At 36.1% G+C, this 22,802-nt stretch overlaps 3 protein-coding genes across 9 annotated transcripts in view; 2 read left to right on the forward strand and 1 right to left on the reverse strand.

Annotated features, from left to right (window-relative positions):
- LOC113673862 (uncharacterized) overlaps positions 1–11,370 on the forward strand; it is a 19,701-nt gene extending 8,331 nt beyond the window's left edge. For all 6 annotated transcript variants that reach the window (XM_027190310.2, XM_027190311.2, XM_027190312.2 and 3 more), the window contains exons 12-25: positions 321–394; positions 1,267–1,294; positions 1,813–1,901; positions 3,199–3,394; positions 3,950–4,072; positions 4,690–4,809; positions 5,323–5,452; positions 6,099–6,180; positions 6,573–6,598; positions 7,550–7,604; positions 7,706–7,792; positions 8,044–8,132; positions 8,363–8,414; positions 9,689–11,370. In XM_027190310.2, coding sequence (XP_027046111.2) covers positions 321–394; positions 1,267–1,294; positions 1,813–1,901; positions 3,199–3,394; positions 3,950–4,072; positions 4,690–4,809; positions 5,323–5,452; positions 6,099–6,180; positions 6,573–6,598; positions 7,550–7,604; positions 7,706–7,792; positions 8,044–8,132; positions 8,363–8,414; positions 9,689–9,793 — 1,256 coding nt within the window. In that variant the 3' untranslated portion in view covers positions 9,794–11,370. The remainder of the gene's footprint in view (positions 1–320; positions 395–1,266; positions 1,295–1,812; positions 1,902–3,198; positions 3,395–3,949; positions 4,073–4,689; positions 4,810–5,322; positions 5,453–6,098; positions 6,181–6,572; positions 6,599–7,549; positions 7,605–7,705; positions 7,793–8,043; positions 8,133–8,362; positions 8,415–9,688) is intronic.
- Positions 11,371–11,960: 590 nt separating this feature from the next.
- Positions 11,961–19,728, forward strand: LOC113673868 (DDRGK domain-containing protein 1). Its single transcript, XM_027190324.2, has 8 exons — positions 11,961–12,362; positions 13,750–13,887; positions 13,993–14,102; positions 15,673–15,774; positions 16,553–16,669; positions 17,183–17,221; positions 17,700–17,805; positions 18,485–19,728. The coding sequence occupies exons 1-8, from the start codon at positions 12,251–12,253 to the stop codon at positions 18,670–18,672; spliced, it is 912 nt and encodes a 303-aa protein (XP_027046125.2). The 5' UTR covers positions 11,961–12,250; the 3' UTR covers positions 18,673–19,728.
- On the reverse strand, positions 18,879–22,218 carry LOC113673853 (uncharacterized). Of its 2 annotated transcripts, none has more exons than XR_016184194.1 (3): positions 21,368–22,218; positions 20,601–20,896; positions 18,879–20,192 (listed from the first exon to the last, which is right to left on the reverse strand). XR_016184194.1 is itself a non-coding variant. In XM_027190303.2 (3 exons), exons 1-3 carry the CDS (start codon positions 21,729–21,731, stop codon positions 20,087–20,089), a joined length of 618 nt encoding a protein of 205 aa, XP_027046104.2. In that variant the 5' UTR covers positions 21,732–22,218; the 3' UTR covers positions 18,879–20,086. The 2 variants fall into 2 exon arrangements, 1 of the variants encoding a protein (XP_027046104.2); XM_027190303.2 differs by having other exon boundaries at positions 20,749–20,896.
- Positions 22,219–22,802: the final 584 nt, after the last annotated feature.

The raw sequence follows: 22,802 nt of genomic DNA on the forward strand, positions 1-22,802 counted from the left end.
TTGAGTAATGAACTTTAGATACAGTAAAAGTTACTGTAAAACAAAATATTTCCTTTGATCAGAATGTTGTTGTCTTTTTCTTTCTTAGTGAAATAGAGTTGGTAGATCACCAAGTGAACTTAATATAAAGGATTACATGAAATAAATTATGTGTGAAAAATTTCTTCTCTTTGGGGTCTAGGAGCAATGAAAGATTCTTTTTGTAATGAGATAGAAAAACAATTATTGGTAAAAGAGAAATCCAATGTTAAGCAATCTTTTATAATTTTGAAGGGTTGCTTAATTAAAGTGATCTTACTTTAATTTGTTTTTGAATTTAGGAATTGTAGTACGTCCCCAGTGTCACAAGAAAATAATAAGATGTGATTCAAGTGAGGGATATATTGATGCAAGGGTAAGAATCAATACAAGATATTGTTCTAATTGTAGATAACTCCAAATCATTGATCATGAAAGATGGACTCTGCTCCAATATGCTATTTGTTAAGAAAAATGTAAATAGATTTCTTAGCAGCCAAATTTGGTAAATGACTCACCTCTATTTGGTAATCTGAAGGGCTGCACTAGCTAGATGTTGTTTCAGCCACAGAGGTGATTTTATTTTGAATTTGGAAAAACAAATCGAAAAAACCATATTAGAAACTTTAATCCATTCCCAATAATTTGATACATGTATAAATTCTGCCTACAGTCTGTCAAACATTTCCTTTACTACTAGCTCTTAGAATTTACAGTGATGAATCAATCATTGTGCTGTAGCTGCTGTAGTTGATGTTTTGATTTCTCTTTGTGTCACCTTTCTGCCTGATGAGATTTCAAAATTGTGAGGAGAGGTTACTTTTTGGTCACTCATGTTAGTGACAGAGTTAAATATGATATATTTCAGACCCTCATTTAATGCTTGGCCCTTAAGATTGACTAGTATCTAATTTCTCCTGGTGATATCTTCACTGCATCACACACACTAAGGTCATGAGAATAAAGGAAATGATCATCAATTGAATTAGAAGCTTTTGATTTATTAAAAGAATTCTCTTTTCATCAGCACAGAAAATGTATGAGAACAGTATTGAGAATATGGATACTGATGTTAGGATGTAAAGACTTAACAGTATGAGTTAAATGATGAACTTGCCAGTTGGAGCATTTCTTCAATTGTGCAATAATTAGGATTATATTTGATGAGTGGAATTATTAAGAGTGTTTTTAAAAGCAATGAGTTACTCAACTGTCTCACTAATATGACTTCCATTCTTATTTTATCAGTCTACATCAGTTATTCCAGAAGAGCCAGGTAATATAATTGTTTGGAAGTGAATTCATTACAACTTTAAATTAAAATATAATTATTAATTATTATATAATTTTTTTTCTGTAAATCATGCCTTTTAAATTAAGGTCCAGTTCATTATCTCAGTTCTTTTCCTTCCATGAAAAGTCTGCAGCTACGGATAAGGAATGCCTCTTCTGAATATACAGGTCTTTCAAGCAATTAGGAAATTGAAAGGAGTACTGTCAGTCACTTATATATTAAACATCTTTAATTTTTAAGTTACAATATTATAAGGGGCTCCAAAACCAATGCTGCTGTGAAATCTCATGAAACCAAAAGATGTCAGGTCCCAAAAATTTATATTATTTGATTTTAATTTAATAAGATTGACATTCTGGTCCAAAAGGAAGGCATTTAGTCACTTAGTCTAATTTTGTAAGTTACAATCATATACAACTCCATGCAGTCACTGAATCTTGTGTATAAGTCAGGTTTACCAGTAGACTAATCCTGGTTTGTTTGGTTTTATTTTCCTTCAGTTCAATGTCCTCCTCCTGCCCCTGCCCGACCTCCAAAGCCTGGATTTTTAAAGGCTAAAAAGCCAGCACCAGTGATACAACCAGAGCCGGTAAGATAGAATTTTGGTTGTATTGGATAGTTTTGTGCACTGGACTTTTTTGTGAAACTTTTAAATAAATAGTCTCTTAATCAAAGGAAACTATTCTTATGAGTATTTCTCTCATTTTTTTCTCAATTTTCCTCAAATTCTACAACATGCAGCTTTTGCAATGTGTTTGGTTTAGAGCTACATGAGTGATAAATTCTTCTCTGCATCTGTACATTCAATTTCTATTCACCCAAGCCTCAGTTCTAATCTGAAATTTTGAACCAGTTTAGTGCACCTAAATGTATTGCAAATGGACTATCACCATAATGAATTAAAACTATCCACAGCACTACAATAATCAGGTTCATAATATTGCTTGGAAATCACAGACAGATAATTTGCAAGAAAACTGATAAAGGATTTGAAGGAATTACCTCCCCAAGAAGACAACTGTCCATACTGTTCATCATTCTGCGGAAGATTTTTGTACTCTTCCAAACAATATTAATAGAGTTTGAAAGTACTGAGGTATTCACAAAATGCCTCTTAATTCTGTGGAGTATATAGGACTACAGGGGGTTTTTAGAGATCCAAGAGCACCGTACTACCCAAAAATTTCTCATCTAAACATGATTATCAAGAGAGATGGTTAGTTTCAAGTTTGGTTTTCAGATAAAGAAAGATGTCAAATATTGTCTCTAGTGTGTGATTTTGTTAGTCTTAACTGACTACTCTTTGAGCCTTCATTTCCAATTTGTAATACAGAGCATTTCAAAAACTCTTTTATTAAATAAATATGCTTCAGTCTATAGTTTTTATTGCAATTTTTAGCTGTTAGTAATTAATGTACATCGATGTTTGTACCTTTTCTTTTGGGTATTAGGGATTTTGTGATACTTGTTGTGTAACACTTGATATTTATTTTATCTGTGAAATAAAGACCATCATTATTATTAGTTAATGGTAATTTTGTCAGGATGTTTTTGACACTGCTGATCCTAGCTGTATGGAGTTGTGGGAAACTTGTTACATGAGAAGTTAGAATTTATGGCCAGGCTCACAAAAAAATTTACTACAGCTCAATGGCAGAGAAATTTGAAAGCAATGTGGCAAGGTCTGAGGTTTACATCTTGATAAAGGACTCAGACTTTTTGTTGTCCTGTGTTTGTGACAAGATCCCATGTCAGTTCTGACAAGAAACAACAACTTTTCAATTCAATACCTAGTACTGCCCTTAGACAAACATTTTATTTGGGGTTGCATCAGATATATAATGCAATGAAAATTAACTGTCAAATTTTAAATTTGAATAATCCAGGAAATATATGATGAGGTGCCAGAGGATGATGAACTTGGGAGAACGCAAGTTGTGGAACAGGAAACATATGAGGTCCCCGATGACATGGATGGAAGCCAACAGTCTTCAAAACCATTGCAGTATGAAGGAGATGGTGAAACCTATGAAGTACCTGAACAAGAAGACCAAGAGACGTACGAAGTGCCAGAGGAGTCAGGTATAATGAAATGATAAATTGAGTAGTACATACAAGTTTTGATTGGTGTTGAAACAATTGCAGATCATAACATATGATTAGAATTGAGAAACAGTTGGTGGAATGTTCTGTATTTTCAAAGTTGGATTATTCTTGGTAATACAAATTTCAGTTCTTGGCTTCTGGATTATCAATTCAAACCCTTACAGTGAGTTCAAAATGCTTGTGCTCCATTTTTCATAGCCTTAGACAACATGTTGCATTGATGTCATGATCTAAACTGGTGACCTGCATGTGGAAATATGAATTATTTCATATAAAACTTCACAATATGAGATTTATTATAGTTATAATAACATTACAATTATTATTATTAATAATAATTGTTACTATTATTAACATTTATTTGAAAGTTAAAATTGAGAGGCCTCATTTCACTACAGTCTGTGGTTTGCTGACTAGGATCAGACCATGTGAAAAGAGATTTAATTTGTGGTTACTATTTTTTCAGTTAATTTAAATTCCTTTCATTTTTTCTAAACTCATTGTAAGCAAATTGTAAATCTGTTTGTGTAGCACCATCACAGCCCCCTCCAAGACCATCACTAGGAGGATTTGGTTTAAAGCCTACAAAGATGGGTACACCAGCTGAGAAAACAAAACCAATAGTCCCTAAAGATTTACCAAAACCAAAACCAGGTACTACTTTTAATTTTAAATCTATTCCTCTTGTTTAAAACTTTCTATAAATTTTTATCTTTTTTATATTATATAATCCAATTAATAGTGCAGTGGACATCCTTTTTGTCTAGTGATACAACGGAAAACAGTTACACATGTGGACATTATTCCAAGGTTTTGTAGAAAGGTTCCAAAATAAGTCAAAATCGAGTTGGTCTGGCAAGAATGACCATTTTTGCTCAGCTTTCTCTCTTTTCTGTTTTGTTGTACTTTTCTGTTTTAAACCAGTCAAACTTGAACAACAGTTAATTATGAAGTCATATTTTGCATATTTTCTGATTCCTTTTTTGTTTTTTAGCAGAATTATTTTTATAGGTAAAATGCATTGCTAGGAAAAGAACCAAGGGATTTTTTTCGTAATTGCTTAAAAGGCCATTGTTAAAACTTTGTTTATGACAAGTTTTGAACTCAAAGTTGCTCTTATCTGGTGGATACAAACATTCACCAGATGTCTGAATTTGATTGGCAATTCTATGATGCTTTGTATATCCATGCCAGAAAAATCTCATGACTGATGTTTTCTCCAGATGCACAATTATTTACAAGGTGGTTCCTCCACCTTTCTTGTTTAACAGGAATTAAACCTTCATTAGCATCTAAGCCCCAGGTCAACCAAAAGCCAAATGCTCCTGGTCCTGTTAGAGGTACTCCCAAAAGATCATCGCGTCTGTATCCATCACCAAAAGATAACACAGGTTAGAATATAATGCTGTAAAGGATTAGACATGAACTATATGTATGAATCAAAATTGAATTGTAGTTAAAAATAAATTTATTTCTATTTGTTTGAGGATTATAGTAAATAAATGTGTTTTAAAAAAGGAAGATAGTTCAAACTGGGTTGAAATAATTTTGAAATTTGAAATTCATTTTCATACACTTAAACAAAATGACTGTGAATTTTGTGGTGTTTTAAGAACATTGTTAAGAGGATAGCAAACATGTACTTGTAACAATATTTCATGGGTCACAAATTTAAAAGGGAAAACATAAAATCTCACCTCACCTTGCCTTTCTGTAAAATTCAAATGTTGCATATTAATTTTGGGCTTAACCACACTATAGGAAAACCCTTTGCTACCCCATGTTTAGGTAACGACAGTTGAACATTGAGGCTGAAATACTGTGTTTTTTACTGATTATAGTGTATGTATTCAATTAATACAGTAAAAAAATCATGATTATAAATCTTTGTTTGTTTTCATAAGCTCCTCCTGATTCACCACCAAAAAGACTCTTTGGGTTACCTTTGCCAGGTTCACGACCCCCCATGGCTACTCCATCACAAGAACCTGAGAAAAACAACAACGAAATCCCTCAAGCAAAGCCATTATCAAGGTTAGTGCCCAACTCAAACAAAGACTAGAAATCAAAATTTTTTTTTTTAAATACAAGTAGTAATGCTGAATGTAATTCTGCTTGGTTCACACTATGAAGACAGGTGTGTATACACCTCTAGACCAAGGGAATCACCAGTGTATGACACTTCCAGGACCATTCATTTTTGGATCTTTAAATATAGTCTTAAAATCTTAAAAGCCCCTTAGGTTGGGTTACAAAGTTTTCTTCTTGCATATTAATGTAGTATTTGAATTTGGAATTCAACTCATTACTGATTTCAAAGAACCTTAAATTTGTTCTTCAGTTGAGTAACCTGGGCCAAATATTTATCATTACTCTGTGTGCAAATGAAAGAAACATTTGAGAGTTCATCGATTATGTTAAGCAAATTTTCATATTGGTATACTCCAGGTGCCAGTTTTTAGCCACCAAACATTTATTAGAATGAAAAGGACTGTTAGAGTAAACTTCATGGTAAACTTGCTCGCCAGTTGCTTTTCAGTAAATTAGTCCCACCTCAAACTCCTTGGGAGGATCAAAGCTAGCATCAGGAAACCTAGAGGAAATCAAACCCAACTTTATTGCCATGCAATCGAATTTCCCCTAATCCTAAAGAAATTAACACCTTCTAAACCTTAAACAGGTTACCAGCTCCAAACAGTCGCCAACCAGCCCCTCCCCCAGTGGAGGATACACCACCTCCCCCTCCTAGACCTGGTGCTAAGGTGAGTCTAAAAAGTTCAAGTGAGTCAGAAATGTCTTTCAGCTTGTAGGAGAAATTAAATGTATGGAGTTCCTATATTTGATCCAAGGAGCTCTGAAAGACATTTGTCTACTTTTCAACCAGTAAAGATGATGTGACTTTGGTTGTGTAATCTTCAGCTATCACTGAGTTCACTTTTTTAGCTTCCCATTTATTTATTTATTTTTTACATATCTATCATGTTCAGCCTCATCCAATAATTGTTTAATGTTATGGTGGTGGACTCTAGACAAACCCAAAAACTTGTAGCTTTTCAGTTGTAATAGTTCAGTGTTATCATCTTTGTATTTGATGATGTTTTCTTCGTACCCCTCCTCGTTTTTCTCTTTAATTTGTTTATTTGTATATTTACAGCCTACTTTGAAGCCATCGAGATTGAGGTTTGTTGGACACAAATACTTTAACCCCTAAGATTGAGCAGCATCTAATTCTGCAGGATCACCCCTGAATGTAACATTGAGGTGGTGAGAATAAAGAAAATGACCACCATCTCAGGAAGCTCTTGATTGTTAAACAAATTTCCCCGTCAGTACCCTAGGAAATTTATAGAAGGCATTATGGAGAATATGTACCTTAATGTAAGGCTGTAGTGGATTCAAGTTAAATGGCAGGGTAGATATGAAATCATCAAATTTTAAGTCTTACAAAACGCTTAATTTCCTTTCTAAATCTTACTCTAAGACGGTTCCTTTTCTGGTTCCTTTGATCGATCTCCTGAACTGATGTCAACATTGATGGGTGTCACACAGATGACTTGCGCAAGACATTCACAAAACGAATTAACAGACCAGAACAAGCTAACTTTACTGAGGGATTGAAGGCAACTTGACTGTGCAACTTGAGTCTTACAAACAAAACATCATAACAAAAGCCCCCTCAAACCAGACTCAGAACACTCAACTTATCACTTGACTCTGATGATCACGTCCGCCAAGTGCGTCAAAATCGTAACCACCACTACCAACAACAGTCCTACTAAATGTTCCTCGTCCAACTGCTTTTCCTTAAAGATTACATTATCTGACCTTTCGTGTTCTCACTTTTTCACCCTCCAGCTATATGAGAAAGAATTTTTTGTGTGGAATGAGTTTATAGTCATGAGTTGCATCTTAAAGGATCTATTTGTAGCTACGTAATTTTTAGCCGTCATGTTCTGACTAAATTGGCCCTTTCATTTTAGTAAATTATGAATAGTTTGATTATCTCTCTCTCTGTTTGTTTGTTTTTTTTTTAAGCGGGGCAAGCAGTCCACTACTCCTATTTTGAAAGTGATTGAATAGTTGTTGGTTATGTGTTATTTTTATTCTGCATTTCTTATGTTATTTTTGCAGTGATTTAGATTCCCAAAGGAAATCTCAGGCTCTTCCTCCACTGCCAGACCAGAAGGTAAACTAAATGAGTTAATTAGCTCATCCACAGGTGTCCTTTTCTTTTCAAATATTTTGTAAGTTTTCAGTTATACCCATTTTGCTCTTGTTTTTTTTCAGTCTGCTGATCCGCTGAAGCAATATCCCTGGTTCCTTGGCCCGTTGGACAAAAAAGTAGCCGAAAACGCCTTGAACTCATTTTCTAAGGTCTGCTTTTCAGCTTTTTATTCCTTTCTTCTAAGCTTTCCTCATTTCCATTTTTTGCCTTTGTTGACTGCGGCAGTAAATCATTTAGTCATTCAGTTGGGCAGTCAGATAGTTAGTCACTCACTCACTCACTAACACAGTTACTAAGTCAATCAACCACAACAAGTAAGCAATCATTTGTCTATCCTTTCTGATCATTTTACAAACAATCGCTGTCGTTCCTAAGGCTTGACATCTGTTTTTCTCCGCAGGAAGGAGCATTTATTGTGCGCAACAGCTCAAAAGATCCTAATAGCTATTCAATGTCGTTGTATTTCAACAGAAGTGTACGGCACCTGAGGTGAGTGAGCACATATGCAGTAGTACCAGCACTCTTATGTGTTGGCATGATAAGGAACAGGCAGATTTGTTTCAGCTATAGAATGCAGGAAAATTAATAGAGACATAGGAACTAGCTCTTCACAGTCGTTGCTAGTGTATTCAAATTTTCCCGTGAACCAGAGTGATACAGTTTTCTTATCGAAATTCTAATACCAAACTTATGCTGTTCGTTTTTTCATCTTTTGCTAGAATACCTCGGCTTCAAAATAGGAAATATGTTCTTGGAGACAGTGGAAAAGTGGTAAGGGAGCACTAAATGGGTCACGAACAGGAAGGAAAATTAACAATAATTGAGTTGCAGACAGTGGACCGACAATTGATTGGCTCACGTACCACTGAACTGACTGAGTATTAACTGGGTATTTGGTATCATCAGCTGAGTGGATAACACCATATTCCCGCCAATAGCTTCGCTGTATTCTCTGCATTTAAACGAACACACAACCCACAATTCCTCCATTCGTTCTGACGAAGGGCTAACGCTCGAAACGTCAGCTTTCAAACTCTTAATGGTGGCCAATGTACGTTATCAACTCAGTTGATAAAACCAAATTTCCTTGTTATACTCTCCACCAACGCAGCTTAAACCCATAAAACTTACCCCCTTTATTGAATGTAAACTAACCACTTGGGTGACTGATTGACTCACTAATTGAAAGTTAACTGATGACTGTCCAACTGGCTGATTGACTGACTGACTGACCGGTAGAATGACCAACTGACCGACTGACTGGCTGGTCGAATGGCTGACTGATTGACTAACTGACTGGCTGTTTGAATGGCTGACTGACTGACTGACTGACTGACTGACTGACTGGCTGACTGACTGGTCTGACTGACTTATTGATCTGACTGAATGACTGACCGACCAAATGACCAGCCGACCACCCAACGAACAAAGCGATCTACTTGCTGAACAGCATGGCTCACCGGCTGAATGATAACTGACTCTTTTAGCAAGTAAATGACCATAAGTGACAGAGCTTACGCACCGAAGAGGCTATCTTCTGCCTGACTGACGAAGTAATCAACTGACCGGCCAATTGATCGACCGACTGAGTTAGGTACTAGTCTCCTTATTGACTTACGCGGACGGATTGGTGGGCAGACAGACAGAAAGATATAGGGACTATCTCGCCTCTATGAAGCACATTGAATGGACGATTTACTCTTTCTTTACAGCAGTTTTCATTGAGCGATTTATTGATCGAGTCGGAGCGAAGGTTGACACCTTTGTTAGCCAATTAGAACTCCAACGCGGGAAAGCGCAAGCGACCAAGTCGCGATTGGTTTCCGTTTTGAATCTGATTGGTTCTGAAAGTGGCGTGACTTTTCTGGACCAACCGCATAACGAAGTAAAGCAAAACCAAACAATTAAGGATTACCTTTGAGACTCAATCGAAGATTGCCCGTTTTGATTGATTGATTGATGGATTGATTGATTGATTGATAAGACGTGTATATACTCCATATTGATCCTCTGATCTGTTGATGCATTGTTGTTACTTCCTGCAGCAATTTGATACCATAGTGGAATTAGTCGACTACTACAGTCAGCATCATGTTGATCTCAGGTCAGGAGGGTCCACGTCTCTTACTGCTGCTTGTCCAGTCAAATAATTTGAATCAGAGACGTTCTCCAATTGTTTCTTCTGTCCTTGCAATTTTCTGGCTGAACAGCTTCCATGGAAAGTACAGCTCTTTGGATGGCAAGTGTTTGGATAGTTATGAACTTAAACTATCAACGAAACTTATTTTGCACCGTTATTGAAATAGTCTTAAATCATGATGGAATCGGCTTTGGATTGCTGATGGTTTCCAGCCTCTTTTATCAGATTGTTGGAAAATGAATCGGAGCCAATTGTTAGAAATGAATCGGAGCCAATTGTTGGAAAATGAATCGGAGCCAATCTATTCTGAACCTTCGTTTAGATATGTCTTTTTGGTTTTCATTTGCCATAGTTAAAGTTGATTGTTCATTTTGGAGATGTAACTTGTTATTGATAATTCTCTGCTAATTTTAAGAAGAACGAAAAGTGCAATATTTTAGATTTTTGCCTCATGAGGGAATTCATTAGTTCTCATTAGAAAAGTCTAGTTTTAAGTGGTTAGTTTCATGTTGACTTTTACTCTGCCCTGTTTTGCTTTCTCGATAAAATGTGAAATTAATCACACAAATACGTTTGAAGAAAGCGTGTTTTTGCTTGAATTCAACGTGATGACAATAGTAATACGAGTTAATAAGCACTAGGCAAGAAAATGAATTAAGTAGAATACCTGAGGAAGATTTCAGGTTGAGTACTTTAAAAAGAGAAGTATATTTTAGAACTAAATTGTTAAAGAAAATTGAGGTTCTGAAGTATAGCCTACTAATCGATTGTGAAGCACTAAATAAGTAAAGGACACAGTAGCGTGTAACGAGCATGTTGCCCAAATTTTGCTATTGCAGGCTATTACACTCGTTCATCGTTGCTCTAAGCAATTTGAGGTTGTTTTTTTTCTCAGCCAGTCAAATTATCCAACCTCAAACGTGAATTATTGTACGGGACTTTTCCCGCTTTTTTTGAACGAGAATACACCTGTTTAAATAGTAACCCGAGTCTTACTGTTATATCTAAGGTGAAGCCAGCCATTTTAAAAGTAAATGTACATTTTTTTAAGTCTTAAATATTTTTGATGGTTTCGCTTTTGATATAAAAGGGCAATGAAATTTTTCAATCTTTAATATTAGTATATCGCATTGAAAATGCCAATCATTTTGACGGTGAACGATTATGATTTATGTTCACCATAAAAAAATATACACAGTTTTGCGACAGTTTCTAATGTTTTCAAGGCATGAAACTCAAATTCTGTATTTATTTTAGTTTTTTATTACAGATAACTTCCTCGGGCAGACACGAAAAGCAAATAAGTATGCAGACTTCAAAATTGACGAAACTCTGATTTTTTAGAGAAAAAAATAATTCTCAATCACGTTGTATTCCCTTATTCTGGCTGCATTTTATATTTTCATAACGAAAGTCGATATGTAAAAAGACATTAATGAACGCTTTGTTGGTTATATCGATAAAATATGATATTTTAACAGTTAAGGGATCCATGTAGATATATTTGTAACCGCAATATTTAGATATTTTAGTTTAGTATTAACACATGTTTATATTAATTTTCGAAATGAATTATTTCCTTACAAAGTTTGTGTCTGGAGAGAACATGTTATGTGACAATAATATTGGATTCTGACCAGGCTTACACGAGACCTTTCATGTGAAAAGGCTATTTAGGATGAGTAAGTCAGTCTCCTAATACATGCATCCTGAGACAGTCTTAACATGTGCACCCTAAAACTAGGGGTTCTACCAAAGGAAGCTGTGCGATGCCAGATATGAAAAAAAAAAAAAAAGGTTGTGATGATATTTCGCAGTGGATTGGAAAACGAAAATTACAACAAATACAAAAGAAGAAGGTGGTCAAACTTAAGACCGGACCAACCTTAAATAGCTTAATTTTCCCGCGAAACGCTTAAACTGAATCCGAAACTTCCATTATGCCACGCAAATCTCTTTAACGTGTCCTCACAATGACTAATTCGGTCCCATGTCCTCAAACGTCAGAAGTTACATTTTTTTTTGGGATTTTGCAGAAACTCCTGAAACGAGATGTTCGTAGAAATTCCTAACTAGTTCTTACCTCTCTTCCCCCGCTCTGAAAATAAAGAACAAAAGTCAAACTAACAGCCTCATTCCACCTCTTTCCCATGTCCTCTCTTCATTACTCTCTCTAGGGATGGAAGAGAAACCCCAGGAACGAGGTTGTACCCTATTATAATCCACCGTCCACAGACCTTCCACTTTCTCTCAGATCATCGATCATCGCCCAGAACGCGCGCGGGAGTTGGGTGGAGGGGGGAGTGAGAGGGGGTGCTGAGGAAACAGACAGTCTGAGGATCTCTTAGAAGATACTGAATTACCCTCCCGCTCTGAAGTCTTTCCTTGTCCCGTAGTCCCGCGGGAACCAGCACCTTGGTTAAACCTGGGGCCCAGTGTTTCTCCGACAATAGGAAATAAGATCAAGATGGCGGTGGTTAACGCGGCAGTAATTTGGCTGATAATAGCGGCTGTTGTGGGGATAATTTTACTCATAGCTACTTTTGTGGCGAACAGAAACAAGAAGAAAAATAAGAAAGGTGGGTTTTTTACTACTTCTTTAAAAACTTATACAGATAAAATCAGTACCAAGCATAACCAAATGTTCAATTTTAGGAACTTGAATGCATCAGATAGACTACGTATACCAAGCTTATTCATTCATTTGTTGAAGGACTCAGTGGAAATTCGCGTTTGATAATGAACAGCAGTTTGAAATGGGAGGAATTCGTGATCGCTCTAACAGAAAACGATCGGGAAAGTGGATCAAAGTAACGGAATATTTAAAATCTCAAAATGCGACTGTCTGATATGAGTGCAAAGTAACTTGTGAGCAGATTATCATTTTTTGTGCTTGTGTAATAGAGAGTCAGTCTATTGTACCTTATTTTACCCCAGTCTGGATTATGATGGGCAAGATTTCCTTACTGTTCCGTGCTTCATTAAGCATCCAGTTCTTCATAAAGAAAACAATGGCCGGAAACGATACATTGCCTTTGAAACTATGGCTTTGTTTCAATATAATTTGCCCTTATAATGTTAAAACTCTGCTTTCGATTCTCATATGAATGGTTTATAATGCAAGGTTCACCTGGTTACTCATATACATGTAACAGTGGTGTTTTGTTTTTAAAAAAATGGTAATATTCTATAATTTTTACTTTTTCCTTTTTAATGGAATTGATATATGGAAAGATAATGATAATGATTCTGATCTTGCTGATGCAGATGGTTAATTCTCCTACCCCTTTAACTTCCAAGATCTGATTGTTAATTCTCTCCTCTAACTGCTACACATTTCCTTGTGCAGTAGTAGTGAGAATTTGGTGTTCAATCAAGATAGCAACTTCTACCTGATAAGTTTGAGTATTCTCATGACCCATTTGCTGGTTAATATAAAGAAACTACAGGGAGACTTATTTGCGATGTATGTATGTATTTGCAACATTTAGACAGGCTGGTCTAGTTCAGCTCAAAGCTGGTTAAAATGGGGGCCAGTATAAACAATGACAAGGCCACACTACAACATTAGAAGCTACATTCTCTACTCTTTGTGAGAATTCGGTGGGTCCTTTAACACCATCTGCTAACCAGTGCAGAGAAGATGCAGGAAAGGGGGACTATGTTTTACCATCTTTATCCAAGAAGACTAGAATGTCTTACTATTTTGTGGATGTCATCGCAAAGGCAACACATTCACCTCAGTTATTTTAAGACCCTGGGTGTTGGTCCAGTCTGGGGCTTGAATCTTTAACCCCCTGCAAGGTGATCTGGTGCTCTACAACATGAGCAGTGTAGTTTAATATGTTCATCATTTCTAGGAGTTAAAGGATGAACTGTGTAGCTTACAAACTTTTATTGCTTCATGATAACAAGTATATCCAAAAAAATATCATGATAGAGTTTTTTAATATGTTTATTTGTTAGGTGCATCTAGACAACCAGACCAAGTAGACAATGTTAGGGAAGTTGGTGGAGCAAGGAGACGTGGAAGAACAGCTCGTTCACTGATGACATCCAGAAGGGTGCATGATGATGATGATGAAGATGATGACGATTATGAAGGTGATGGATGATAGATAAATAAAAATTTATTTCATTGAATTGAATTTCTTTTTTGGCAAGGAGTATTAGTCAAAATTTCAAATTTTAATTTATATCTTGTAATAGGGACAGAAAGTTACCCCATGGGGCTTGATGATCAGATGCCTGTGGGAAAAATTGGAGCAAAAAAACAAAGGAAACTTGAGATGAAAGAGGAGAAGAGACAACTCAGAGAGGTATGATTATTGCTGTTTATGGATAATTGTTCAGATAACTGATAATTTTGCCCTAAAGAGGAATATGTTCTGCTATAAGTAAACAAGTTAAAACATTTGGGAGCAAAAGTGGTAAAGGTGAGGGTGAACTTGTTTTACTTCAGGGGCAAACTCACAAAGGTGATAGGGGCTAACTTGCAATAGGGTGAAATTTTTAGATAGCAAGTTAAACATTTCTTTGTTAAGTGTTTGTAAGATGTGTAAGTTATACCAAGCCAACATGATATATGATAACTTTCTTGGACTATACTACCTTTCAACTGTTTATAAACTTTGTAAGGAGGAAGTATTAAATGTACACTTGTGGAAGTGGAAAGGTTATCTTGATTTAAAAAAAATTAATACCTGTACTTGTGTGAACACCTTTTATCACATTTATAAACTGTGGTGTTATACAGGGATTTCTGGCTCTGAGAAAAGCCATAACAACACACATGAAAAAACATCATATTTTTTCACGTGTGTTGATACAGCCAATCAGCTGCTGACATGTCACTTGCCTTTGGCACCACTCAGTCAGGTTGATGAATGAACGGCAAAGCCTTCATGATTCTTAATAAAAGTTCTTTGTTGGAGCTTTCTCGAATTATGGCGGCTAAAACACTAAAAAATCCGTGTCGCTGACAGACTGTGAGGTTCAAACTTTCTTAGAAGGGGAAGGAAACCAATATAGTAATAAAAAGAAAAACCGAAAGTCAGTGGCTTTGGTGTCAACATTTCTCTCGTCTGAGAATGAAAATTGACTACTAGAAGATAATTGCCACTGGCCAATTTTGGCCATTTACCTGAAAGACTTCTTCTGTCGATGAGGACAAAGTCAATAAATGAGAATTTGTAAATTGAAAATTATGACCATTGTTGTTTTTGTAATTATGATTCAATGCATTTTTCCATCTTAAGAGTTAATGCCAATGCACTCTATGATTGTTATTTGTGGATTGTTGATTCATTTGTTTTCATTCATCAACGAAGTTGGCTTTTCTTTCCCTTTTCTTCTTTTCTTCTTCGTGTTTAACTCGACATCTCACTTGTTCTCTGCACTCACTCGTGAGCTATCAAGTTAAACGCTCAAAGAGAAATTCCATATCTACATGCATCCATATATTATTCTCTATTTCTAGCAAAAATGCAATATGGAATATAAGATACCAGTACTTGCAAATGAAAATATGAACAATTTGAGACCATCATTTAAGCAATCGTGATTTATACCACCTAACTCATGCTTCTATTGGGCATTTCAATAAAAGAAGGTTACCAAAGGTCTACCATTACCTATAGGACCTCTTGCAGCTGTCTGTTTAGTGCCTGGAGCAGGCTCTCACTTGTGTTTAGCTTATGTCTAATGGCCCCTTTTTGGGGCCATTACATCATCAATTGGCACATATGGAAAAAGTTATTTTAACTGTTGCTTTACTTGTTCTGAGGGTTACTGTCTGTAATTAGATTTAAAGTTTGTGGTCATCATTTGGAGTAGAGTGCATTGTTATGAAACATGTGTGATGATTGAAATACATTTTTCTTTGGAAAGCAAATGGAAGCTGAGAGAGAAGACAAAAAGCAACGGGAAGCATTACGTGATGAAGAAAGGAAGAGACAAGAAGCAAGAAGGAGAAAAGAAGAAGAACGACTGGTTCGTACTTTTTGTACAGTTGACATATCAATGTCAGTATCTGAGCAACTGCATGCCTACTGCTCCCCCAACCCAACATTAACTTGTTATTAGTTGACTGTTCTTGTGTTAGAGGAAGGTACACAGTTGCTCAGAGTCTGACTTTGATCCAAGTTGAATCTGATGAACAAGGAATTGATTCTTCCTGAGGAATATTAATCGACCATTTTTATTTTTTATGGAAGTGTTTCTGGCAAAACAACCAGCAGTGAATACTCATGGGGTCTTCAGGCTGATTAATATCAATTTCAGTCTGTGTTTACTTTTACCATTGGTCAAGAATGTTTCTGTTTAACTGATTTGGAAGAGATTAACTCAGTTCTTTGATGAGTTCACTTTGTTTTACTTGGTGTGTTTCAAACAGTTATTGACAAATTGTAAAGAACAACAGCAAAATTAAACAACAAACTCTCTTCCACATCAGCTTTATATAAACAGGGTTTTTACAGACGTTTTGTCTTGCAAGAATGATCGTAATATCTTAAAACAGGTAAAAAAAGGTGTCTTATTAATAAATATACATGTGGTCAAGATTAAAACTCCTCAATGAGTTTGTCTATTCTAAAGAGACTTCTGAACTGTATCAACAGGTAAATCAACACACTCAATTTGTTCACTTTAAATTGTTAAGCCAAAGGTAAATTAACCTCAGTGTGTGACAAATGCAAAAGCCAAAGTTTGTGTTTGAGCGCATCTATCTTGCAAAGTATAATTAATTTTGATCCAAACTTCATTTCAGGAAGAAGAGGAACGCAAGAGAAAGGAGGAACAAGAACAGAAAGAACATGAAGAATATTTGTTGTTAAAAGAACAGTTTACAGTGGAAGAGGAAGGTGTTGGTGAGACAGCAGAAGAAGTAAGTGTATCCAGTCAGGGATTTCTTGTAGTATTTGTTTATTCCAGTAAATTGGAGGTAATGCAGATCCAAAATATCATCTGTACTTGTTAATTGAATGGCTTTCCAGTTATTCTTTTCTCAGTTGCCATCCTGTCTAAATGCAGCCCCAGTCCACTGTGTTACAAAACTGACCTGTTTGAGACTATAGACTGTTGTTCTGATTGATTCCAATGTTCAGTGAAAAAGGGCTAGGGACTATTCAAGAGAGGATGAAGCTATAAATTATTTTAATTTATTGAACTTTCATAGAAGCTGAACTATATGCATCACCAACTTTGTTCAAACTGACAACTACTATAGTCCATGATTGTCACTCTTAACAATTTCAGCTTTACACTTTAAGAATATTCTTAATAATTAAATAGAGAATCAATGTATGTGGAAATTATTTTTTAGCTTATTTTCACTTTAATTTGTAATAAAATATCTTTTTAAATTTACCAAATATTTTTCATTTTGTATTTTTCCAAGTCTGAAGCACTTCTGGAAGAATTTGTGAACTACATAAAGGTTAGTAGATTTAAAACTAAATGTGTAAGCTTGGGTAAGAGTGGCTGAGTAGATCAACTTTTATATTGATGCACTGCTCCTACCTTCTGGTTCCACTCAAAAAACAAAATATTAACCCTTTAAGCCCTAAGAGTCATTGGCATCTAATTTCTCCTTACCATATCACCCCTGAATCAAACATTGAGGTTACAAGAATAAGGGAAGTGATCACCAACTAAAGAAGCTCTTGATTGATAGACAAATTCTCCTTGTCAGCACCCTAGGAAATGTTTAGAGAACATTATGGAGAATGTGCACACTGATGTTAGGGTATAAAGGGTTAAGATTTTAAATGTGTAATAATTTGTTTTTCTCACAATTTTTGTCTCTAAGGCTTTGTGTAAATTTTGTATTTATGACACAAAGTGGCCTGAATTTTTCTTGAATCTTAGTAGTTCATCTAAAAGTACCTCAATTCCAATTGTGCATTACATTTCAGACTAACAAAGTGGTGTTGTTGGAGGAGCTAGCTTGTCAGTTTGGTCTTCGCACTCAAGATGCTATTGACCGACTACAAGCTTTACAGGAAATGGAAAGGATAACAGGTATCAAGCAATTATTGTACAGTTGTTCAGTTATCCACAACTCTTTTGTTACACTTAATAGTGGCCAGGAATATTTTAGTACATTTTACAAGGCCAGTTTTGTAGCTTGGTTGCTGTTCATGTGGCAGCATTGAGGTTTTTGCAGTGGACTCTGGATCTGAAAGGGTGTGGGTTGTTGTTATGGCTATACTACTGTGATTTGTTCTTGGGAAAGATAATTCACTCCCTCAGTACCTCCCTTCTCTTAGGGGTCTAAATGGCTACTGAAAATCTGTCTGGGGAGTCTGATGAAATGCTGGAGGTTAACCCTCCAATGGATAAGCATCCATCCCAGGAGAGTAACAGTGCTTTTAATTGTTTAGACAACGTGCCAATGAAACTATGACATACTCTCACAGGGTTGGCCTGAAGGCTCTTACAATCACATGCTGACTTGGCCTTTACTGTTTTTAGGGGACAAAGACAATACTTAAATGTTGATGTGTGACAAATGTAATTTTGTTTAAATGCAGCGTAAGGCTCAGACCAGAGATGGAAAATGGTGAACATGACAAATTTTAGTTTTTCTTGGCACAAAAAGTTTGGACTTTCAGTGAAATCTTTATCATCAATATTTCATATAATGGTTTATAAGCTTTCAAGTTTGAGTAGGCACTTATTTGCTTAAACCATGTCTTAGGAGTGACGGATGATCGGGGGAAGTTCATTTACATATCCCCTGAAGAATTGCAAGCTGTAGCTAAGTTCATCAAGCAACGCGGAAGAGTGACGATCAGTGAACTTGCAGAAAGCAGCAACACACTTATCAATCTACAGACAGATAAGTCTCACACAGATTCTACACCATTGGCTCAAGTAACAGCATAAGATTATCCCTTTGACACTAAGAGTGACGGGCAATTTCTCCTCACAATATCACCCTGAATCAAACATTAAGGTCAGGAGAATAGAGGAAATGATCACCAACTAAAGACACATTTGATTGTTAGAAAAATTCTCCTTGTAAGCACCTCAGGAAATGGGGAATATGCATACTTATGTAAAGGTTAAGCAAGTATTGTGACAACCTTGACTAATAACAAAGTTTTGAGATATTTATTTTTCATTGTGAAAATGTCCATGATGCTAATTTGTTATAAACTGTTTCATTTTCCCTCTACTCATTTCACTGCACTTTTCAATTTAATTTCAAAACTTCTTTGACATTGAGATTAACATTAAACATGTAAAACTGTGTTTAGTGTTTATCTGAACTTTAAAAAAAGTTTTTAAATCAAACTGTTTAGAGGTGTGTGTTTTATGTATGTCCTATGTTTCAGATTGTAATAATGATAACAATGGTAATAATAAGATACAAGAGATAGAAAAATACAGAACTGGTTTGAAAAGTTTTAAGCCCAAAAATGAAATTTGTTGTTGACTCCAATACACTACATGTAAAGTTCTGTGAATTGTTAAAATAACAGTACTTAAAATACTGTTTGCTCTCTGATAAATGTTATCCATGTGTGAATCAAACATTTGAAAATACCACAGCTGTAGCTATTGGTATTGTCAGTTTGAATTACTCCACTTATGAACAAATTGTAGTGGGGCAAGAGCATTTTATTGAATAAATATAATATTAAATTAATAATGCTACTTACATATTTTTTTGGCAAGTGACTACTGATGTGTTCTTAGAAAGAAAATTTAAACGATAAAAGAGTATGTACACAAAAGCAACTAACATGTTATATCACCTACTCTGTATTTCAGGTAAAAATTTCATAAGCATAAAAGCAATGGTGTAGTTATCACACTTTAAGACTGTACTTGTCTAGTACTTCGCATAAAAGTCTAAGTAGAACAAGTATGATACGACAGTATTGATCTCCTTTTCAGGTGATAACTGCTTAAATAAACTACCTGAAGTGCATCTTATTAGAGCCTAACATGGCTTGGAATTCCTGAAAAAATTTTTTTGTTGTTAGACACTTCTAAAGGGTGCAGACCCTCTAAATCTTAATGTTTCTTTGAAGGCTGTTCATTCACACTAGTGTTGATTACTACCTCCTGCTTTACTTGTTTTCCTGTGCCAAAAGGGAAATTACACTCACGGTGAATTCTCCAATTCAAGTAAATGCAAATTTTTAACAGTCATCTATGATTGCTAGTGAGGAGGCTCTGCAGTCTAACCCTAAATCAGTCCTGGTCGGCTCTGAAACTTGTGGAGGCCATCTGGACTGGTCAGCACCTCACAATGTGGCTTGTGTATCTTCATTTCAGGAACCCTCAATCCCTAGCCTTTACTTTCAAGTCTACCTTCCACAGGATACCCCTCTAGAAGCCGCACATCCACAAATTTGGCAAAGTTAGCTCTTTTTATTGCTTCAATTCCAATGTCCCTGAAAATATTGTGATGTAAATTAATCAGTATTTATATTTTTTAACCTGTTCAAAAGTTTACAGCCCCCAAAAACTCAATTCTTGATCCTTGATTCTCGATTACCTTAACATTTGTGCATCTTGAAATGTGTGTTGTTTGCAATTCATGCGTACCTTATGTGAAGTTTATCATTCTAATTCCTTCTTTCTTTATTTTAAACTGTTATAGCTCTTTGACTAACCAACTACCCGAGGTTATTTTTTTATTATTACTTTTTTCATTTTTAAAATTAAGTTTTGTGTGGGACACGAAATGAATGAAATTTATCATTTTGTAGCCAGGTTGCCGTGGGTCTGTTCAAAAATAGATCACAGGGGAGTCGAAATATGGCTAGAATATCAGACACACTTGGCTGCACTTCGCATACCTCTTCTTTGTTCTTACCACCCTTGCGATCATGCAGTTAAAAGACAATCAATTGTTAAAAAAGGAACTATGGGCAAGTGAGCTACTTTGCAAAGCCATATAAATTCGGTTGAACGATACATTCAATCGAAAAAGCTTGAAATACTCACGAGTCTTCAAACGCCCAGCAGTCATGTGGGTTTACACCCAATCTTTCCGCAGCTGTGAGGAATGCGTCAGGATGAGGTTTCGCATTCCGATAATCTTCGTTTCCAACAATTTCGTCGAACAAGTCACGAATCCCAGCTTCTATCAGAGCTATTTAATGTCATGAACAGCAAAGTAAATAATACAAATATTCTCTGGCGATACCTTACCCTCTATTTAAATGTTCTGAGCTCATTTCCTGTAGTTTGCGTGAATGTTCCTAATACAAGGGCGGATTTCAGCTGACATGTTCACATCACGAGCCGCAGCAATTAACTTATGATCGTGAAGTGTAGACACTTCTCATGTCTTTGATTTCTCTACTTTTTTTTAATTTTAATTTTAAGGCAGGGTGAATATTCCAATTTTTTAAAAGTGAGTAAAGTGATCATGAAAGGATGAATCGTTTGCTTGGTCAAAAGGCGCTCTGGAGAGTTTGCGGAAATGGACTTTGACCCTTCTCATGCGTCAAGTGATCAATGTTCAAAACACTGAAAAGTCGACCAAAACTTGGAAAAACTATTCAAAGTAAAATTGTCCATTTATTTAGTGAGCATGTAAAAATTTTTTGACTCCATATACCTTGTTCGACTTGAACACGGGAACTCCCTGATGCTACTGCTGTTGGAATACCAAGTCGTCGAGCCTCCAAAACAAAGCGTACAACGCAAGGAATTATTTTCACAGATTGTAGTCCTTTGAGGAAGAAAGATCGCTTCCTAGCGTACACTTCGAGAGGATCTAAATTGATCCCTTGCTGGTTTGCTAGTTCGCGAATAATCTCTCTCCCAGGTACTCCTGCAAGAGCGAAGAAGCTCTCCTTGTCAAACTTTAAACCAGTTTCCTTGCAGATTGCACACCAAGCCTTCCAGTGTAAAGGCATCGTATCCAGCAATGTCCCGTCACAATCAAATATCAGCCCTTTAACCTCTGCGGGTAATGGCATTCCGCGAAAGTGTTGTTGAGAGAAAAATAAACAGCTTTCCAACAAGAGCAAACACTTCCCGCCTAAGCCTCACAAAGAAGCTTGCACGTATTGCGACGAAAGTTGAAAACCCTTGGCCTGGGTTTGTCTTGCGCAATATTATCAACCTGCCCTTCCAAATATATCAATAATTTTCTCCGATACAGCGATCAAGATTTTCTTTCTCAAAATGTAAAATATTACCATGAATTACGTTGTAAGCGTGGTTAGAGTTGGTTTAGTATGGGATCTCTCTCCTTTGTTTTCTAGGTCCTTCTGTCGTTGTTCATCGATGAAGCACCTGGGCGCAAAGTTAATTGTGTCTACAGTGATGAACCCCCTGGCACGAAGTTATGAGAAATGTTTTCTAAAACGTTAAAAAAAAAATGGGTACCACCCAAAAACGTGGGTGATAGGCTTGATATCACTCTGGGTCATTCACCGCCCATCGCGAAATCCGCGAATGAATGAGGTTTGTGTTCATCGTCACGGACTTATGGTTCACAGTAATTCTATTGGAATTGTATAGGACTACGGAACTGGACTTTGGACTACCAAGACTACTACTAGTACTACTGGCATTATGAAGTCCATTTTTCTTCTTCTCGACTCAAAATAATGTAGAAGTATATTTATTCATTTACCTTGTCTCAAGAAAAGAAATTCGGTCTCTGAGACAGTTATTCTCAACAATAGCGGTAGGAATAACCCTCTGAGAAACTCATCGTGTGGGAGGAATTTCGCCGTCTACTTCAACTGCGCGAACCGTCCTTTCAACGGCTCGTACTTACGGTTTTGACATTTAAATGGACTGAAGTATGTAAATGCCTGTTTTACATCTAAATCAGAGTAAAATACGGACTATGAAAGCATTTCGAGACAATCGTGAAATCGGCCCTTTCAAACTCCAGAAAACGTTTAAATATTGAACTCCTCCAATCCGTTAGTCCAGAACCTCGAAGACTTATCCCTATCTTACAGTAATGGTTTGTTGCGTGAGATTGTGTTCCGTGATGATACACGGTAATTCAAAGAGAACTGCAATGTCATAAC

The sequence above is a fragment of the Pocillopora damicornis genome, chromosome 2, assembly GCF_964200805.1.
Source record: "Pocillopora damicornis chromosome 2, jaPocDami1.2, whole genome shotgun sequence".
NCBI lineage: Eukaryota > Metazoa > Cnidaria > Anthozoa > Scleractinia > Pocilloporidae > Pocillopora > Pocillopora damicornis.

Coding starts and splice junctions, on each gene's coding strand:
- LOC113673853 (XM_027190303.2), bottom strand. CDS start 21,731: ATGCCATTACCCGCAGAGGTTAAAGGGCTGATATTTGATTGTGACGGG. Junction 20,897..21,367: donor CCGTGTTCAAGTCGAACAAG/GTATATGGAGTC, acceptor GACATTAAATAG/CTCTGATAGAAGCTGGGATT. Junction 20,193..20,748: donor TGCTGGGCGTTTGAAGACTC/GTGAGTATTTCA, acceptor CAATATTTTCAG/GGACATTGGAATTGAAGCAA.
- LOC113673868 (XM_027190324.2), top strand. CDS start 12,251: ATGGCGGTGGTTAACGCGGCAGTAATTTGGCTGATAATAGCGGCTGTT. Junction 14,103..15,672: donor AGAAGAGACAACTCAGAGAG/GTATGATTATTG, acceptor TTCTTTGGAAAG/CAAATGGAAGCTGAGAGAGA. Junction 16,670..17,182: donor TTGGTGAGACAGCAGAAGAA/GTAAGTGTATCC, acceptor TATTTTTCCAAG/TCTGAAGCACTTCTGGAAGA.